Raw genomic sequence first — 19,456 nt, 5'->3', positions numbered from 1 at the left:
CTTGCAGCTTAATTAGAACTGATAATTAATACTTTACATTTTCATTGAAGCATAGGCGGAAATCCCGGGGGGGACAAGACCCCCCCCATCTGAGGGTTGTCCCCCCCTAAAAATATGATTAAAAACCAATGCTGTGTATTGTAAATAACAATGTTTTATACTTTAAATAACTTTGTAAGTAGTAAAACAACACAAATGCAAACGGGGCAAAAATGCGTTTTAAGTTTAGAAATATTTTGAGTCCCCCCCTCCCTTGCCTCGCAGTGGTTTGGTCCAAATGCCTGCGTTCCTCTTTTACATCACCTCAGTGTTGCTGATTGGGCTACTTTAACACTGTTGCTGCGGGTTGTTTTTCATGTCCGCAGGTTGAAGTGACCCCGATAACATGATATTTATCCCCCAGAACCCGATTTTTACTGAGGATTGGCTTCTTTTCTGTTTTAAGTCATTCACAAAAGGTGCAAAGCCGAGTCTAGCACTCTCAGAAGGTTATGATTGGTTGAATGGTAAGCTCACATCTAATTTGCTAAAGAGTACGATGGACCCACATGAAGCAGAGAGCTCAAAGAAGACTTCAGGAAAGCCTCAAAATACACACACACACACACATATAAACTGACAACTGAGAAGCAAAATAGCATGTGATGCATTTGTATAAAACAAGACAATAGTACTCTGTATTCTCCATATAACCACACTGATGAAGGAAAGGATCAGTGAAGGGAAGGAAGAGATGTGGAGGAAGGGACGGGATAGAAAGAAGTTTTCCTGAAGTTTCCTCCCGTTTCTCAGAAGATTAAAGTATCCGAGGTTCTCCCAGCCTTGCAGTGGTCTGTTATATAGCGTTGCTATTGACAACGGTCATTATCAGGAAATAGCAGTGTTGTGACTGACCAATCAGAAGCCAGTATTCCTGAGAGCTGTGTAATAAATGATTTTAATATATGATGTGGAGGCAAAGAACCAGTCAATGTGAAGAGATATTGTGTGTGTGTGTGAAACCTGTTTTTGATATCCTTCATATTCTGTGTACTGGTCAGTTCACTGCAGTGATAGAAATTAATCTGTTCCAATAAGTTTAAATTGATTTTTACATTTTATGGCCATTTTTACTTTTATAAAGCCTTATTTATTTATACATTTTTTTTCTGTGTGCATCATCTTTTGAGTCAAATTCTTATCAGTCAGTTAGAATAATAAGACATTTGGGCTGTTACCAAACAAATGATATCAATATCAACAAAATTCATCTTTGCAATGCAGAGGAAACACAGAAGCTGCGTCTGAAGAGGTATTTAGATGAAGGTGTATTTACACACTATTTAATTCAGCTCAGAGGCACATGAATGCATTTAACCTGCAGTTACAAATGCATAAATAATATTTTGTTATTTTAAACATAATATATCGTAAATATACTGATATCTACAGTTATTTAAAAAATTAAAAGATAATTTAACTGTGAAATTTAAGCCGCCAGTAGGTGGCAGTAATTCACTGTTAATAAGTGATTGAACCGAATCATTTAAACGGTTGATTCATTCAGGAACGAAACACCGTCATGTTGCTCAAAGACGCAAAACAGTGCTGTGGCTGTGTTTGGAATTTTTTTTTTTTGGCGAAATGGAGCAAAACCAGTGAATATAGTGTCTAAAACGTAAGTTTCTTAATATTAACTTCTTTTTAATAGAACTGTTGCATAAAATCAGTATCACATTTGTAATCATGCTGATTTTTAGAGGTGAAAACTGTCACTCTTCGTGTGATATTGACTAGCTTTCTTTCTGTGGTATTTTTATGCATAACTGTATGGTGTGTGTGTGTGTGTGTGTGTGTGTGTGTCACAGAGAGAATAAGACATTAATGGAAGTTAGTCTTTCACAAAACATTACTAACTTAGGGGCATCATAACTAGCCACCATACACGGTCTTAAATATATCCAGCGGTTATCGGGTGTTTGTCAGTAATAATGGTCGGCGGGGAAACACAGTGTTCTGTGTGTAGTTGCAGTAAAGAGGCGGAACTCTGTAGAACCTTCAGCAGCAGCGCTTCCGCCATTTTGAGGTGAAAGCACTCAGCGCCACAGTTGCCAATTCTCGCGAGACAAATAAGCAACCGCAGCTTCCAAAACAAGCCCAATATTTTTTTGATGATTTATTATCATCAATATTATTTATTATCAATTATTTATTACCAATATATGAGCCTGCAACATATTAAACTGAAACCACTCTCTTATCTGAAAAGCAAAAACAGAAGCTATTTTACAAAAATTAGCAAACTGCAACAAAAGTGGGAACAAAACTCGTCTCCAATCACCTGTGAGCAGAATAGGATTGTAGAGATGGAAAAGGAGAAAAGCACAAGAGTTTCAAAGGGGAGCTGTATATAAAATATATAGGGGTCATTCTATGGAAATGTCAATTTTTCTGTCCCTAGCCTTTACAGAAATATTACACTTGAAAAACACTTGGTTACATTTAAAAAATATATATATTTTAAAATGAAACAATGTGTTATTTGAACAATTACACCTTCTTGAGGCATCAATGTCGCAATATTTTTTTAAAATTAATTATAAAGAATTCCAAGCACCACAAAACTGCTCGTCCCCACAGCCATGTACAGCGGCAAAGTGCTTTATTTTGAGGTCAAAAACAGGTTTTTCTTCCATTTAAAATAAAATAATGTATACATAACTATCAAATAAATGACATAAAAACAAAATGCCACATAAATATTATAGAAAAATATAAAATATTATATTAAATTATATATTCAATTATAATATATATTATATTAAAAAGAAAATATTATATAATAATATTAAAAAATATTATAAAAAAAGAAAAAAAATCATTAAGCTGTCATGTGTGTATTCGTGAAGTCAAAAGGTAATCTAATAATGTGGTTTAAATGTTAAAAAAAAGAAATACATTTTAAGACATCTTGCCATACCAGGCTATTCGAACCAAATGTATTGATCAGTATTAGGATATGACTACTTGTTTTTTTATTACAGCCCGTGATAATTAATACATTACAAAACTAAAAGAATAGGCTAAAAGAAAGTCATCCCACTCCTCTATTTCTACTTCTGTCATCGCTTGGATTACAGCGTCACGTGTCGTCTTTTTGAATGTGATTTTTCTCCAATGAGGGGGCGGAACATATGGCAAATTACGCTACAGCACTTATATTATTGCACTAGTTGGCTATTAACTGCGAGCAGACAGAGTGTCAATCAATGCATTGGAGAATACAGGCGAACATAAATAAAAAAGCTAAGTTGCTTGTCAGATTTCCATAACAAGCGACCATATTTTTAAAAATAAGCCCAAAAAACCGCAACCTGCGACCAGGTATTTTTTCCCGCAACTTTACAAAAAAAGAAGCCCAAAGTCGCGTATAATACACGGACTTGGCAACTGTGCTCAGCACTAGTGATGGGTCGTTCTTGAACGATTCGTTCATTTTGAACGAATCTTTAATGTGACTCGGGAAGAACGAGTCGTCTCAGGGAGTGATTCGTTCAGTCGCGCATGCGCAACATCGTATAGGTTCTGTACTGGAATTAGTTCACCTGTTTCGAGTCTTCGGGTTTGAGTCGTTCGTTCATCACGTGACAGCCTCATACACGAACCTATGCAGTCAGAGCGAGATTGAGGTCTCTGCAGAGCAAAAGTGGGTGTTTGTGAATTGCTGGGCGTTTTCAAACTGCTGGGTGTTTCTAAATCATGCAATCAAAATGATCCCCCTGACCTAACCTCACCCCTAAACCTACCGTCACTATGACGTCAGCCAATCAAGTAACATGGTCAAAAAACGCCCCGAACTGGTAACTCCCATTACTTTGCTGCAGAGACCTATACTTGGTCAGAGCCGGTGTTACAAGATTTTCGGTTTCAGTGGGCGGAGCATACATGAATATTAATGAGTTTCCCGGACATGCGCGTGGAGCTGACAATTTCAGTTTACGCTCCTTGTATCTCAGCAGGTTTAATGCAATATTTTTAAAAAACAAAACAAAACCCGCACACTATATATGCAAAAAATATAAAAATATTTATTTTGATATTTTTTGCATATATAGTGTGCGGGTTTTGTTTTGTTTTTTTAGTTTTTTGACCTGGCTGGTCTTTGTTTCCAACGCACCAATTTATTGCCGTCAGGTGTGCGGAGGTTTTGTTAATTGAATTAATGGAATATTTTAAAATATTTTCAGCGTTGTGCAAACGTATGCCTAAACAACATTTGTTCATCATTTTGTAACAGTTTATAATGTTTTTATTAATTTTTGTGCAGTCGTCCCTGACTGAATCATAGCAGGCATTCGTTGTGTAATATTAGGATAAAGCACAGCAAACCTCAGCTAGTTGTACTGATTTCAGTTGCTGTGGCTTAGCTTGCAATGCTTTAAAACTGTCTGATATATTGTTATCTTTTCAGTGCAACAGCTGAAATAAACTTGTATCTGTGGACTAATAATTTTTAATCTACCCTGGTGTGATTCTTCAAACTGTTTGACTTATATTTACAAAATAAACAGGAATCCAAGACCACACACATGGATGAAAGTGTTCCTTTAATACATAAGCAAAATTGTATGGACAAAAGCGTATAAAGTAGCTATTTGGTACCCTGCAAATGAGAAAACAAATAGGCCTACTTCATGGCATTTTATGGAATAGAATATGCAACTAATTTGATGTTAACAAAATGATTTTATTAACAAGTCTATATATATATATATATATAATTTAATGTATGTCTATTATATGTATGTCTGTATCAGTGTCGGCTGCTGGTCTTTCAAAGAGGGGAAGCTCATTTTCGGCCTACATCATAAAAATTGTCCATTTATTTATACGTAAATCCTGCCCTACGTTCCTTTTCAAGAAAATGCTCTGTGACCCTTTCGTACCAACTAGGCGTCTTTTCCAGTGATGCTATCCTAGCCTACTGTATGAATGAATGAATGAACAAACAATCTAAAAAAAAAAAAGATATGAAACTCGACGGAGGAAATGTGGGAATTAGGTTAAACTGAAACAAGGAATGTGGTGTATAATAGGGTTGTCATGATACCATAAAAATGTCTTACAATACTATACCAGCTTAATTTATAATTCAGTTCTACAAAATGAATCAAAATTTAATAAATAAATAGATGTAAGTGAAAACAGACAATATTATTCTCTGAATACTTAATTAATGTGAATGAATGACTGGCTATTGTTATCCATGAAATGATCTAAACAAAACTCATCTCAGCACTGCACAGAAGCTGCATGAAGTGACATTTAGATGTGCCATTTATTCATTTAGACCGTATTTATAATTTCATAAATAATGTTATGAGACTAATGTTTTAAATACTAAATTCTGAATATAGAAATATGTTGGAAAATAATGTAATATGCCTATTTTTGGACGGGAAACTTAAAAACGGCCAGCAGGTGGCAGAAGTTCGTGATTGAATCACTGAGTCATTCAAATGATTCTTTCAAAACGGCTGAATCCTTCAGGAGCGAATCAAATGACTGTTTTTATGAATGGCTCAGTGAATCAGTGATTCGCCCAAATCAACGCGGATTTGGATTCGAACAAACGAAGTGTCAGGAGCATTTTTTGCTCGCATATCTTGAAATTTCCGAGTTAGCAGCATGTATATTATAAATAAATAAAAAAATATATATAATGATTGATAAGAACCAAGTGCAAAGCCGCGATGGGACTGAGCTCGAATAGCTTCAGCGTCAGCGACGTTTTTATTGTACACAATCGCTGTCAATCAAAAGGAGATACAGACCGTCCAATCATCACGCAGAAGCCCGGAGTCCAGGCCACTCCTCCATTCATCTCCAGAGACGCTGAGCGTCCGGGGGCGGGACATAATCGCAGCATTTATCCAATGACCGTCTAGTTTGGAAGCACTGAAAAAACTGTTCAAAGCAGCCCCATTGAAGTCAATGGACTCTAGGCTTCAGCAGAGAAATACACTGAAGCTACGGGAGTGTATGAGAAGGAACTCGAGTCCGACCTGCTATATGTAGCTGATTCTGAACGAACTCGTCTTCGAGATGAACGTGTTCTAACGCATTTTTAGTCAATAAAATGTTAACACAATAGTACATATTTTACCATTAATTTTTTGACATTATAGGGGAAGCTGAGCTTCCCTTGCAGTCTTAAAGAAATCCCCACTGGTCTGTATTATTATTTTTTTTCTTTGCACTGGTAGCTCCTGTCACCAAGACAAATTCCTTGTGTATGTAAACACACTTGGCAATAAAGCTCTATCTGATTCTGATTAGCCTATGTGATGCATTTCTGGTCTCAAATTATTGCTTTGAATTTTTGTCACGATGGTTCTTTTCCATAATACTGAATGTAGTAATAAAGATAATAAAGAGTTGGTTATGTTTTAATTTAATTGTTTTTTTTTTTGGAGTCTAATCTTCATAAAATACAATACCTTGTATTTATGTCTTTTGAGTTGACTATACTTTTGTAACATATGACACTTTAGACATTAACACTGTGTACTGTTTATTTTGTTCCAGAAAAGCTTTAGCAAAGAGGATAACTATTCCAAAATGAATTAAAACAATTTAAATAAAAAAATACAAGAAAATTAAAATATACTAAAGCCACAGAGCCAGATCATAACCTTAATATTTTAAACTAACATTAATCATTCATATTCAAAATGTTATTTGCTTTCACTTTATGTCATTGTGTCCTTTTTGACCAATCTTCTTATACAAATATTAGACCAATATGTCAAGTCTGCCAGGAAAAACAATTATACCAGCAAAGTCAAAATTGGAGTAAAAATGAACAAACTATAAGTGCTTTGTAATTTTAGGCTTGGATTTTTTTATTATATAGTTATATTATATGTTTATTGATAGACAAAGACAGTGAAAGGACAAATCAATCAATATTTTATTTATAACAGGGTTTTATTTATTTATAAAATAACACAGATCCTCAAGAAACAGTAACAAAAACATAGTGACAGAAATGAACAGACCATTTTTATTTCTAGGAAAATGCTTATTACACATATTTTGATAATTTTATGATAATTCTTAAATATGATCCAACATACAAAAAATACAGTTTTACTTTATAGTATTTTACTGATTCGGCAAGTGGTCACGTGACAAAAGAACGAACGACTCAAACCCGAAGACTTGTCAGATAAGAGGTGAGCTAATCAAGACCCAGGTAAACGATGAATGAATCTTTTCTGTCTCTTATAGCATTACAGTTTGTATTGTTTGTAGTGTGATCAACGTTTGCATAAGTAGTAGATGTGTTAGGGAAGTAGCACGTAACATTTTAATTATATTTTGCTAAAATGAACGAAATGACTCGAAAAAAGATTCGTTCATTTTGCTGAACGAGACTCAAAGGTCCGAGTCAGTAAAATGATCCGAACTTCCCATCACTACTCAGCACTCCACTAGATTCTAGCTGTCGCTGTGTAAATATCAGCTCATTTGTTTGAAAAACCGTGCATTAAAGCTGAAATACAGCCTGAACGATGACAACAATAACGTACAATCACTAGACTAGTGATCATCAAATCCTTTTAACAGTTTATTTTACAGACTTTAAAATAAAGTCTTTCTTCAAACCTTTTGTTCTCTAGAAACCAGGTCAGTTTCGGCTGAAAATATTTCAAGTTGAAGTGTTAGCATTATAAACACTGAATTAATACCAGCATATGAAATTAATTAAATTAATGACAGAACAATTAGGAATGTTGGACAATAAATATATAACAGCTTGACAGTAAACTGTTTTTGCAGTATTGTCTTATATTAATGTCCGTTAAAGGAAAAAAATGAACAAAATGTGTTTTTTAATGTATTAATTAATCTAGAAATAAATAGTGTATGATTAAAAACTGAATATTGTTTAACACCATAAATTCTCCTCAATACAAAAAATACAAAAGACAATTTTTTTATTGTATGTAGTACATTCATTTCATAGCAAAAACAAAAAGTAGTTAAGTGTTAGAGTAGTTAGAGTTAAGTGGGTAAATATTAGAGGATTATTTTATTCATTTTAATGTGTGCACTTCCTCACGACAGCTGGACGGCAGTAATAAAATTAATAATCATTATTCATAATAGTTACTGATTCATATCTTATAGCATTTTTCAGTGTGTTTTTATATCTTATACAGATGTGTTGTTAACTTTGTGGTACTCACATAAAGAGATTACATTCTGACATTGATATTGAAATGAATCTCCTCAAGCAGCCCATAGAAGTGCGTCTGAACCTTAGACTGGATCTGTTCATCATGTGGTTTCTCTCTGATTGTGAAGCTGCTGCTTCTCTGAGCTGTAGATCCTGAACTGAGAGACTGAAGAGTGTGATTGTTCTCTACAGGTTGATGGATTGTGGCGTCACAGATGAAGGTTGTGCTGCTCTGGCTTCAGCTCTGAGATCAAACCCCTCACACCTGAGAGAACTGGATCTGTCTGAGAATAAACTAGGAGCGTCAGCAGTGAATCTGCTCTCTGATCTACTGAAGGATCCTCGCTGTAAACTGAAAACACTGAGGTAAGTTTGTATAAAATGTCTCAACATGCCCCTCTGTTTTTCTCATATGGTGAATAATGATGAAATAAAAGTACTGTGAAACTGTTAACGGGAATGCTGCTTTTGTCTTTATAAGATTATTTCCAAAGTGCCTTATATGGAGCTTATAATATGACAAAACTATTTGAATTGTGTAAATTTGAATTATTGACAAGTGTCATTTAACAAAACTGAATATTATGTGGCATTTAACATAGTTCTGAATTTGATTTTTTTTTAACTTGAATATGGAACATTTGAAATTTAACACAACTGAATATTTTTAAGGCAGTTTTTTAGTAGACATGTATTTTCAAACAGCAGATTTTTTGTTCTGAATTCTTAGACTGCAAATATCCAGATTTTTAAAATACAGCTTCAAGTTTTCAAGATGAAGAAGAAATTCGGAAAATCAAATTCAATATTTCAGATTCAAAGCACAGAAATTCAGATCGTACAGAAAGTAGGTCAGAGGTCATCCACAGGGAAGAGTAGATGATCTCCGAAAGGTCAAACGAAGCATTTACTGCGACCGGGAGGACATGTTCGGTTCACTTAGGCTAGTTTTTGTCCTGGCCACAACATATTAACTCGTGGGAGCGTCTATAGATGCATATATACAGTAGCTTTATACAACAGTTTGTTCTGGTTCTCAAATCTGATTGGTTGAGAACCGTGAGATATTGTACTGGTATCTCTACAGGAACGCCTTTCACAATGTTGTATCATCCGCTTGTTCTAGCCGGGTCTATCTATGTTTTGTGTGTCTAGTGTCATGGCGGACGCCCAAATCCACTATAGTTTAAAAATAATACCGTTTTGTGTCACGGAATGCAGTTTTAAGGATTTTTTAGGCGAGAATGTGCTTGCTTGGACTTAAAATATGCGGTTTGTTAATAAAGATAAGTTCTGTTTGAAAATTAGCTTCAACGTTTTCGGAGACGGGATCTCCAGCGGTTCAGCGGCAGTTCAGCGCTCATTACACCCGCAGAGAGCGCCTCACCGCGGCCAGATCTTCTTAAATACAGTTTACAAAAAGTCATGGGAGAGCAATCGGTTTCCAGTCTACTCTAAATTAAAGACAGTGACCGACAGCACTCAGTCAGTGCACTCATTTTAATTGCATATGATTGACAGAGATTGAAACATTGTGTGTGTGTGTTTTGTATTAATTTTAAAAAAAGATATATATATTTATTGTTTGAATTGAATTCATGTAGAATAGGATATTGACGTTACGACAAAGATAACGCTTTCATCAGTGGACATCAAACTTAATTGTAAGTAACGTTATGAGATTGAGATGCCTGTAATCACAGTCGCTCAGTCCATCTCTCTCTCATAATGCTTATTTTACATCATACAGCAAGCTTTTACTACAGTAATACAAAGCTTTCAATGAAGCGACTCACAGTTCCTTCGTGACCAGCTCTAAAGTGATGTTTTGGGATCAGTAACGGAGACCATCAGCTGTTCAACTGTCGACTTTAGATTTAAATCCGTGGCGGAAGAAAGTAGTTCTGCACAAAAGGGGGCTTTTAAAGATACTCGGTTGTTGTTTCTAAATTATTTACACACTCGTGCCGTTGAACTGTTGTATAAACGCAATATCACACTCGTAGACGTGTAGTACTCGTGTGATATTGCTCATATATCCACTATTCGCCATTTACTCTAAGACCCGGTTTCACAGACAGGGTTTAGACTAAACCAGGATTAGACCATAGTTCAATTAGGACATTTAAGTAATTTTTATAAACATGTTTAGGAAAAAAAAAAAAAAAAAACATTACTGGTGTGCATCTTGAGACAAAACAAAGGCACTGATATATTTACTTGGGTAAAGTTGGTTTATATTGGCACATTCTGTCTATTGCATTCAATTACTCTGTTAATCACTACATTGGACATTCAGCGGACATTCACAAGTAAGTATGACATTAAAACAATACTTGGCCATTTTGATCGATTGTGAAAAAAAATGTAGTAGGTTGACGATGATGTCGTGGATTAGAATTTGCAAAAAATAACTTTATTGCACATATAATTAGAAAGTTATTGAACGTGGAAATGTGTGAATGTGCGAATATAAAACCAACTTTACCCAAGTGATATGTTTTAAGATCAGTCAGTGCAAGTTTATTTCAGCTGAAACAGCTCAGACTTGCATTTTAGTCTAGGACTAGGCTTAAGCCTTGTCTGTTAAACCGGGGCTCAATGTAATAAAATCAGAATAATACTTGCGTTTTGGTGTTTACATAGTTATTTTTGAGTATTCTACCGATTATTCCATCGATTAATTGGATAAGAAGTTTAATAATACTAAATATACAAGAGAAAATAAGATAGGTCTCTTAAAATAAACAACTAATTTGTTATTGCTGAAATTGCATACATTAATAACTGAAAAAAAAAATCCATTTAATTACCAAATTACATTCAAAATACAAATATATATATATATATATATATATATATATATATATATGTATATGTGTGTGTATATACAAAAATCAATTTCACATTACTTTAAAAAAGGTAAAGGTTTACAAGATAAAACTAAAGCATAAATCAAAATAATAGTATTTAAAAATAATAATAATAATACCTAAACATTGCATTTATTTTGTGCAAATTAACTTTCAACTAAAGCTCAAGCTTTAGGCTTTTTCTTGGAAGGCTTTGTGGCTTTTGTAAAAGGCAAAAATCAGTGGCCAGGAAGGAAACTTGGAACAAGAACAAGACTCCATACACAATTTCTAAACACATTTTTCTGCAACATGAGATTAGAGTTATTTGGAGAATAAACCCTCTTAAATGTCTCTCTACTTACCGGTGTGTGTGTGTGTGTGTGTGTGTGTGTGTGTGTGTGTGTGTGTGTGTGTGTGTGTGTGTGTGTGTGTGTGTGTGTGCGTGTGTGTGAAACCTGTTTTTGAATATTTCATATTCTGTGTACTGGTCAGTTCACAGCAGTGATAGAAATTAATCTGTTCCAATAAGTTTAAATTCATTTTTACATTTTATGGCCATTTTTACCTTCATAAAGCCTTTTTTTCTGTGTGCATCGTCTTTTGAGTCAAATTCTTATCAGTCAGTTAGAATAATAAGACATTTGGGCTGTTACCAAACAAATGATATCAATATCAACAAAATTCATCTTTGCAATGCAGAGGAAACACAGAAGCTGCATCTGAAGAGGTATTTAGATGAAGGTGTATTTACACACTATTTAATTCAGCTCAGAGGCACATGAATGCATTTAACCTGCAGTTACAAATGCATAAATAATATTTTGTTATTTTAAACATAAAACTCTGAATACTGATATCTACAGTTATTTAAAAAATTAAAAGATAATTTAACTGTGAAATTTAAGCCGCCAGTAGGTGGCAGTAATTCACTGTTAATAAGTGATTGAACCGAATCATTTAAACGGTTGATTCATTCAGGAACGAAACACCGTCATGTTGCTCAAAGACGCAAAACAGTGCTGTGGCTGTGCTTGGAATATTTTTTTGGCGAAATGGAGCAAAAACAGGGAATATAGTGTCTAAAACGTAAGTCTCTTAATATTAACTTCTTGTTAATAGAACTGTTGCATAAAATCAGTATCACATTTGTAATCATGCTGATTTTTAGAGGTGAAAACTGGCACTCTTCGTGTGATATTGACTAGCTTTCTTTCTGTGGTATTTTTATGCATTACTGTGTGTGTGTGTGTGTGTGTGTGTGTGTGTGTGTCACAGAGAGAGAATAAGACAATCAACATGAATGGAAGTTAGTCTTTCACAAAACATTACTAACTTACACGGTCTTATCGGGTTGTTTGTCAGTAATAATGGTCGGCGAGGAAACACAGTGTTCCGTGTGTTATTTTGGGGTGAAAGCACTCAGCACTCCACTAGATTCTAGCTGTCGCTGTGGCAAATATCAGCTTATTTGTTTTAAAAAACCGTGCATTAAAGCTGAAATTCAGCCTGAACGATGACAACAATAACGTACAATCACTAGACTAGTGATCATCAAATCCTTTTAACAGTTTGTTTTACAGACATTATTTTAAAGTCTTTCTTCAAACCTTTTGTTCTCTAGAAACCAGGTCAGTTTCGGCTGAAAATATTTCAAGTTCAAGTGTTAGCATTATAAACACTGAATTAATACCAACATATGAAATTAATTAAATTAATGACAGAACAATTAGGAATGTTGGACAATAAATATATAACAGCTTGACAGTAAACTGTTTTTGCAGTATTGTCTTATATTAATGTCCGTTAAAGGACGACTGTAAAAAAAAAAAAAAAAACACATGTACAGCCACTTTCTTCAAAGTTGTTTTTTCTTTTTTTTTAAATTGATACACAGACACAATGCATCATGTTCTAGATCATCATGTTTGTAGTGTGTTTCAGGGGATTAAAACATACAATATATGTTTCAGACCTAGTGGAGTAATAGTAAATAATAATATAGTAAGTAATTGTAAATGTGAAAGTAAACTTTGACTTATCTTTCGCTGTTATTCTGTCTATTTCTGTATCTGTGTGTTATTGTAATCCAGTTACTCGAGGAATTGTTTCAGCCCTAATATTACGATATTAAATTTGAATTTATTTATATATTTTAACCAGATCTGTCTATTTTTAACTTAAACATACTGCGTTAATTAAAAAAATGAACAAAATGTGTTTTTTAATGTATTAATTTATCTAGAAATAAATAGTGTATGATTAAAAACTGAATATTGTTTAACACCATAAATTCTCCTTAATACAAAAAATACAAAAGAAAAAAAATGTTATTGTATGTAGTACATTAATTTCATAACAAAAACAAAAAGTAGTTAAGTGTTAGAGTAGTTAGAGTTAAGTGGGTAAATATTAGAGGATTATTTTATTCATTGTAATGTGTGCGCTTCCTCACGACAGCTGATTTCCTGTTGATTGGAGGGCGATAAAGAGCCCCATTTGTTTATAAACTAATATTTATAATGTTTATGTAATGTGAGCATAAGAGTATTGAAAACTATTTAGTTTAAATCCATGAAGAAAATCTTACTAACTACACAGTTACTGCCTTTAAATAAAGCAACATACAGCATGATATCAGTGTCCGTCCTTGACTTAAGCACAGGCTCTACTCTCCAGCACAATGGTGACCCACAAAACACAACAGGAAGTTGACTGTTAGGTTTTACAGTATTTTGCTGTTTATTTTCTTGATTTTACGGTGAAATACCGGCAGCTGTGGTTGCCAGTAATCTACTGTTTTTTACAGTTTGCTTCCGTAAATTAAATTTACGGTATATTTCTGTTAAAATTACATTTCACAGTATGTTTTGGCGATCAGTGGGTGCTTTAGTTGGGATCTTGAATCGTGACTCTTTAATGTCGGTTTTTGTTTGGTTGCTTTAATTAGCTGTGTTTATTAAGCAGTTTTTAAAGCAAAAAAACCCAAAAGAATCTATCATCGGAGACTGATGTTTGTGATGTGAAAGCCATCATGATCTAGTTTAATTCACTGATTATCCCGTGTTAAGTCTCTTATTAAACATGTGATGTGTTAATTACACCATTGATATCACAGCAATCAAATGTTGTGAAACCGCTCGAACCAGAATATGCACAAATAAATGTATTGAACTACAGCAGAACTTAAACACACACAGACATCAACAATCAGCGTATGAATCTCAAAATTGGTGACTATCAAAAACGATATTAAAAATTTTTAAAAACGGTTCAACTCTGAACATCACAAAACAGTCTACTGAAAAGTAACAACAAAAACAACACCAAAATAAAAGCAAATAAAAAAATATTAAAAACATTCAGCTGCATAATTTATTCATGCTGCAGTGCATGCTGGGAGTTTTGTACTGGCACCCAGCATGCTTTGCGGCATGAATTGTTTTTTTAAAATTATTAATAGTCACCAGTGTTGAGGTTCATGTGCTGATTCCTGATGTCTGTGTGTTTCTAAATGGTGCTGTAACTCTGAAGGTTTTGTGCATAAAAGGTTTTTAAATTCTTTCATGATGGTTTGTCAGCTTAACTTGTGGAGTAATATTACTACCACAAACAATATAAAATTACAAATCACCCATATTGTTTGACACTAACTGAGATCAGTGATTCAGGTCATTAGAGGATAACCACCACTTTTAAGCTTTAACCAAAACTACAACCTCTCTTGGTTTTTCTTGTCATGTGCTTTACAAACACAGTTACAACAGCCAAAGAAAAACTAACCTTAAAGAGTCAAGGGTCAAGAGCATAACTAAAGCAAACACCGATCACCGAGATGGCGAGGTCAAACAAAACATTTGAAATAAAATATAAACCTCTGTTAATTCGTAGATATCTGACAGAAATTAAGTCAAACTGGTTAGTAATAAGTGGAGCTGGTTATGAGTTGTTTAATCATCCTCTGCTGTTTTATTTCAGTTGATTTCATTTAAGGCTGTGGCTGTAGTTTTGTTTCTTGTTCTTTCCTTCAGTGATTGTGTTTGTTAACAGCAGGTGTTCATCAGTGTCTGAATTCACTCATATGTTCTCAACAGTGTTGGGCAGTAACTAGTTACTAGTAATTAGTTACTGTAATAATATTACTTTTTGCAGTAACTAGTAGTGTAACTAATTACTAATAAGATTTCAGTAATAATATTACAGTTACTTTCCATAATACAGCTTAGTTACTTAGTTACGTTTGATGCCTCAACCCCGCTGATTTAAAATCTAACAATCAAATAATTCCTAGATTTATTTTCATAATTGTCATGACTCTATATGCATGTGATGTCCCGTGTGCAGCAGGCAAGCTTGGAATATGGAAAAGCAGATAGAAAGATTGCATTATCGGCATGTGGTACATTATATTAATATAATATAATTTAAAATATTTTTGCAAAATTAAACAGTTTCTTACAAACTCATGTGATTTCATAAAATACATAACGAAATTTAATCGCATATGGGTAACAGAAAAATTACTTCAAGCTACACATGACAATTAATGAGATTAATACAACACTTGTACTTGAATGCCACTATCAATCAATATTGAGTGTTTGTAATAACTTCTGACTGTGATCCAATGTGGATTTTGGTCAAATGATGAGGCAGAAATATGTTGTTAGTAACATTCTAGAAGAATTGTATCTGGAAGATACACAGTTACAACTTCTGTGGGGCGTGAAGAAAAAGTAATGTAACTAGTAGTGTAACTAATTACTGTTGCCAGAAAGTAATAAGTAAAGTAACAATATTACTTTTGAAAGGAGTAACTAGTAATGAGTAATATATTACATTCTTTGAGTAACTAGCCCAACACTGGTTCTCAATCACTCTGTCTAGTGGACTATATAGTGCAGTAATGTAGGACTAGTGATGAGGGTGTAGAGAGTGGTTTCAGACACGGTCTATGAATGTCGACTCTGAGGCTACTTTCTCGAAAACAAAGGTTAGATCTATTACAGTTATTCACTGTATATAGTAAGAAAACTTACTCTTAATCATTTAACAGGTTATTACTGTGGTATTTTACAGTTTTTTACTGTTAAAATCACAATAATTTTTTACTGTGTAGTTATTGAGGCTAAATCAGTTTTGAAATACTGATTTCACGATATGATTTTCTCAACAACAACAAAAAAAAGTTTAACAAAATTTAAGACAAATTAGAAATGAAAAGGTGTCCATTTATTAATTGTCAGATAAAATGCTGCACATTTCAAAATTGAAATATGTCAAACAACAAAACTAAATTTTAAAACAAACCCCAATTAATCAAATGAATAACACAAATGAAATAAATCTCATATAAACAAACTAAGGCTTTGTTTGTGCTCTTTTTCTATTTAAAATTAGAGGCAACAACTGTATTTGAAACACAATACAATACAATCCAAGCAAAGAGGCTGCATACATCCAGCATGAGCAGTTTTTAATCTAAATTGGATTGAATAATTTTGAAATTTGAAGCAAAAACAAAATGGTCTGACTTTAGTTTTGTGAAACTATTCTACATAAAACATCTGTACGAAACAAAACAGCAGACAGGCTGAATTAATGCAGATTCACTCTCTGCCAGCAGGTGGCGCTTGAACGTTTCCTTGGTTACGGCTGTAAACAAAGCAGCGCTGCGGTTATGAACACTACTTTAATATGCATTATACGGAGGCAAGATGAGAAGAAAACACCATCTAAACTTTTTTTAAGACAGCCAGGTCCCCTCAGAGACACATTCATATAAACTCCCAAACCAAACGACTTGCGTTTTTACGAGCCTCACGAGTCACGAGTCCAAGTCAAGTCCCAAGTCTTTATTTATGCGACTTAAGTGCGACTCGAGTTCAAGTCGCAGACTCCAGTTTCCATCTCTGATAGATATGAATTTGAATTTTGAATTGAAACGTTTATTTTGAACATGTCAATAAATACAGTAAAAACAATACAACACAATACAAAATAATTGTAACTTATACATGTCCAAAAAGGAGTAGGAAGAAGCATAAGTTTATTTAATGCTACCCCTTCTCCACTCTGCGTTGATGATAATAATCAATAACAATAATCATCAAATAAACTTCATAACAATAATAAATAACAATAATCATCAAATTAAAGGGCATATTGCAGGTTAGAGATCCCAGTGAGTCGATCTATAGAAAAATAATGTAGGAACTAGATACAGGTTGTATGATATATACGGCACGCCTAAGTTTACTTCACTATATTACAATTAAATCCTAATGTAATCATGACAAACTATATATCATTGGAAAGATCTAAGACTCCTAAATAGATATTTTACCATTTTTTGTTGCTACAAATTATGTAGTAACAGTAATAGATTAATTTATGACTAGAGTGCGCCAAGAGTCTATGATAAATCTTCATCATAACAGGAGTTCTGACCTTTGTCACAAAAAGTCTATATTTCTTTGCCCTTTCCCCTATCACACGTTTTAGCAGTCATCATAAGTTATACACTTGAAAGCTTAAAATCTCAACATTAATCCTGTGAAAACCATTTTGAAATCGGACATTGCGTTACTATAGAAATGGTACTTCAAAATGTTTTAGGTCTCCTCCCCCTTAGCGGGGGTGTCATATTACAAAATGTATTACGGTCTTTTAGAATCAAAACTTTTTATATTCTTGACAAAATACATATCGTTGGAAAGGTCTGAGTCTCAAGATTCCATATTTGGTGGCTATTTTGTTATAGATGTATTATTGAGAGAGAAATTGATAGATTTGTGACAGAAATGCATCAAAAAAAAAAAAAATGAATGGAGTTTGAATGGCACCTGGTGGCTGTTCTTGGTATAACGCCTAAACAAAATTGCATATGAACCTCAATTTGTTTTATATTAACTTCAAATTTGGAACACAACTTATGTACACATATGGCTTTCATTTTATAGCAATTTTGGATTTTTAACTATTTTTTTAAATATCTATTTTATATCAAATAAAATAAAAATAGTATAATACATTTTCTTTAAAGTAAATTTAAACTTATATTTTAATACTTTAATTTTATGAAATGATTTCACTTCTGTAGTAATCTGCTAATTGTCTTCTTTAAAAAGAGACCAACCTTAGGTCTGTATTCAAAAGCGTTCATGAATTATAATAATTTAAGTTTGTATAGTGCACTTTCTTGTGAATTTTCAAAAATGGTGATGACAGTTAAGGGGTTAATCTTTGTTCAAAAGTTTTTGACAGTTTTGTTATGTAAGCATTGTTCTCAGTTTATGCAAAATATATGATGCACACGTGTGAATCGCCTTGGATTTGTGTGTGTGTGAGTGTGTGAGTGTGTGTATGTGTGAGTGTGTGTGTATTTTGAATCTTTCCTGGTCCCTCATACTCTTTAGCAAATCAGATGTGAGCTTATCATTCAACCAATCATAACCCGCTGAGAGTACAGGACTCAAGCAGCACAGCTTTGTGCACCTTATGCGCAATAAGACTAAACGGCTTCTCTTGCAGACTATATTTTGTTAGAGAGGTACATAAATTACTTACTTAATCTGATCCATCACTAATTGGACATAAGGCCCATATATAAATTACATACCCACAATAAAAAGATTGCTGCTCACGAGTCATTCTGACGAGACACGTAGCCAACAGAGGTAGTTTAGTTTCCTCAGATCTATATTGAATCACTCAAATTTTCAATTATTATATGATCTCTTATCTGAACTTAAGCCTGGAATACACTACACGACTTTTAAAATCTTATCAGATTTTTAAGACACTAGGCATCATACACTTACCGACTTTGTAAATAGTGACAAAGGAAAACTGGGCATCGTACACTACGCGACTGAAGATCATACACTACCAGACTTTATAGTTGTTCCCATCACAACAAACTCACGCAGAAACTTGTGCCTTGTTGCTAGGAGACGCATGACAAATGAAAACATACGTGTTCTAAAATCGGCTGAAAATATCAAACATGTTTGTCTGAAGTTAATAATCGGAGTCTGTGACCATCATACACTACGCTATTTTCTGTGGAATCTGTCAGCTGTAATCTGCAGACTGGCTCCGACTTTCCTCAACTAGCATCAACTTGTTCAGACATTGTTGGCATTTTTCCAAATTTGCACACTTTTGAACTAAAAGCCCTAATGGATGCTGTTTAGTGAAGATCTTGGGATGCAAGTAAACCCGGATCAGACATGACTGAATATTAATGTGCGGTTATTCTGTTCAAAATATCAAATATCATCAATGGTTGCTTTTGCACGGAGTGAATGTTGACAACAATAATCTGAGTCTGTTGATGATCTTTGCAGCTTAATTAGAACTGATAATTAATACTTTA

At 33.8% G+C, this 19,456-nt stretch overlaps 2 protein-coding genes across 13 annotated transcripts in view; one reads left to right on the top strand and one right to left on the bottom strand.

Moving 5' to 3' along the window:
- The window catches only part of LOC131525557 (NLR family CARD domain-containing protein 3-like), a 185,625-nt gene that overhangs the window by 12,418 nt on the left and 153,751 nt on the right, over positions 1-19,456 (bottom strand). The window lies entirely within an intron of this gene.
- The window catches only part of LOC131525559 (ribonuclease inhibitor-like), a 214,923-nt gene continuing 202,062 nt past the window's right edge, over positions 6,596-19,456 (top strand). Inside the window, exon 1 of the mRNA XM_058753354.1 lies at positions 6,596-8,590. Coding sequence (XP_058609337.1) covers positions 8,421-8,590 — 170 coding nt within the window. The 5' untranslated portion in view covers positions 6,596-8,420. The remainder of the gene's footprint in view (positions 8,591-19,456) is intronic.

The sequence above is a fragment of the Onychostoma macrolepis genome, chromosome 19 (assembly GCF_012432095.1).
Source record: "Onychostoma macrolepis isolate SWU-2019 chromosome 19, ASM1243209v1, whole genome shotgun sequence".
Lineage (NCBI taxonomy): Eukaryota > Metazoa > Chordata > Actinopteri > Cypriniformes > Cyprinidae > Onychostoma > Onychostoma macrolepis.
This window is presented reverse-complemented; position numbering and strand designations above follow the sequence as displayed.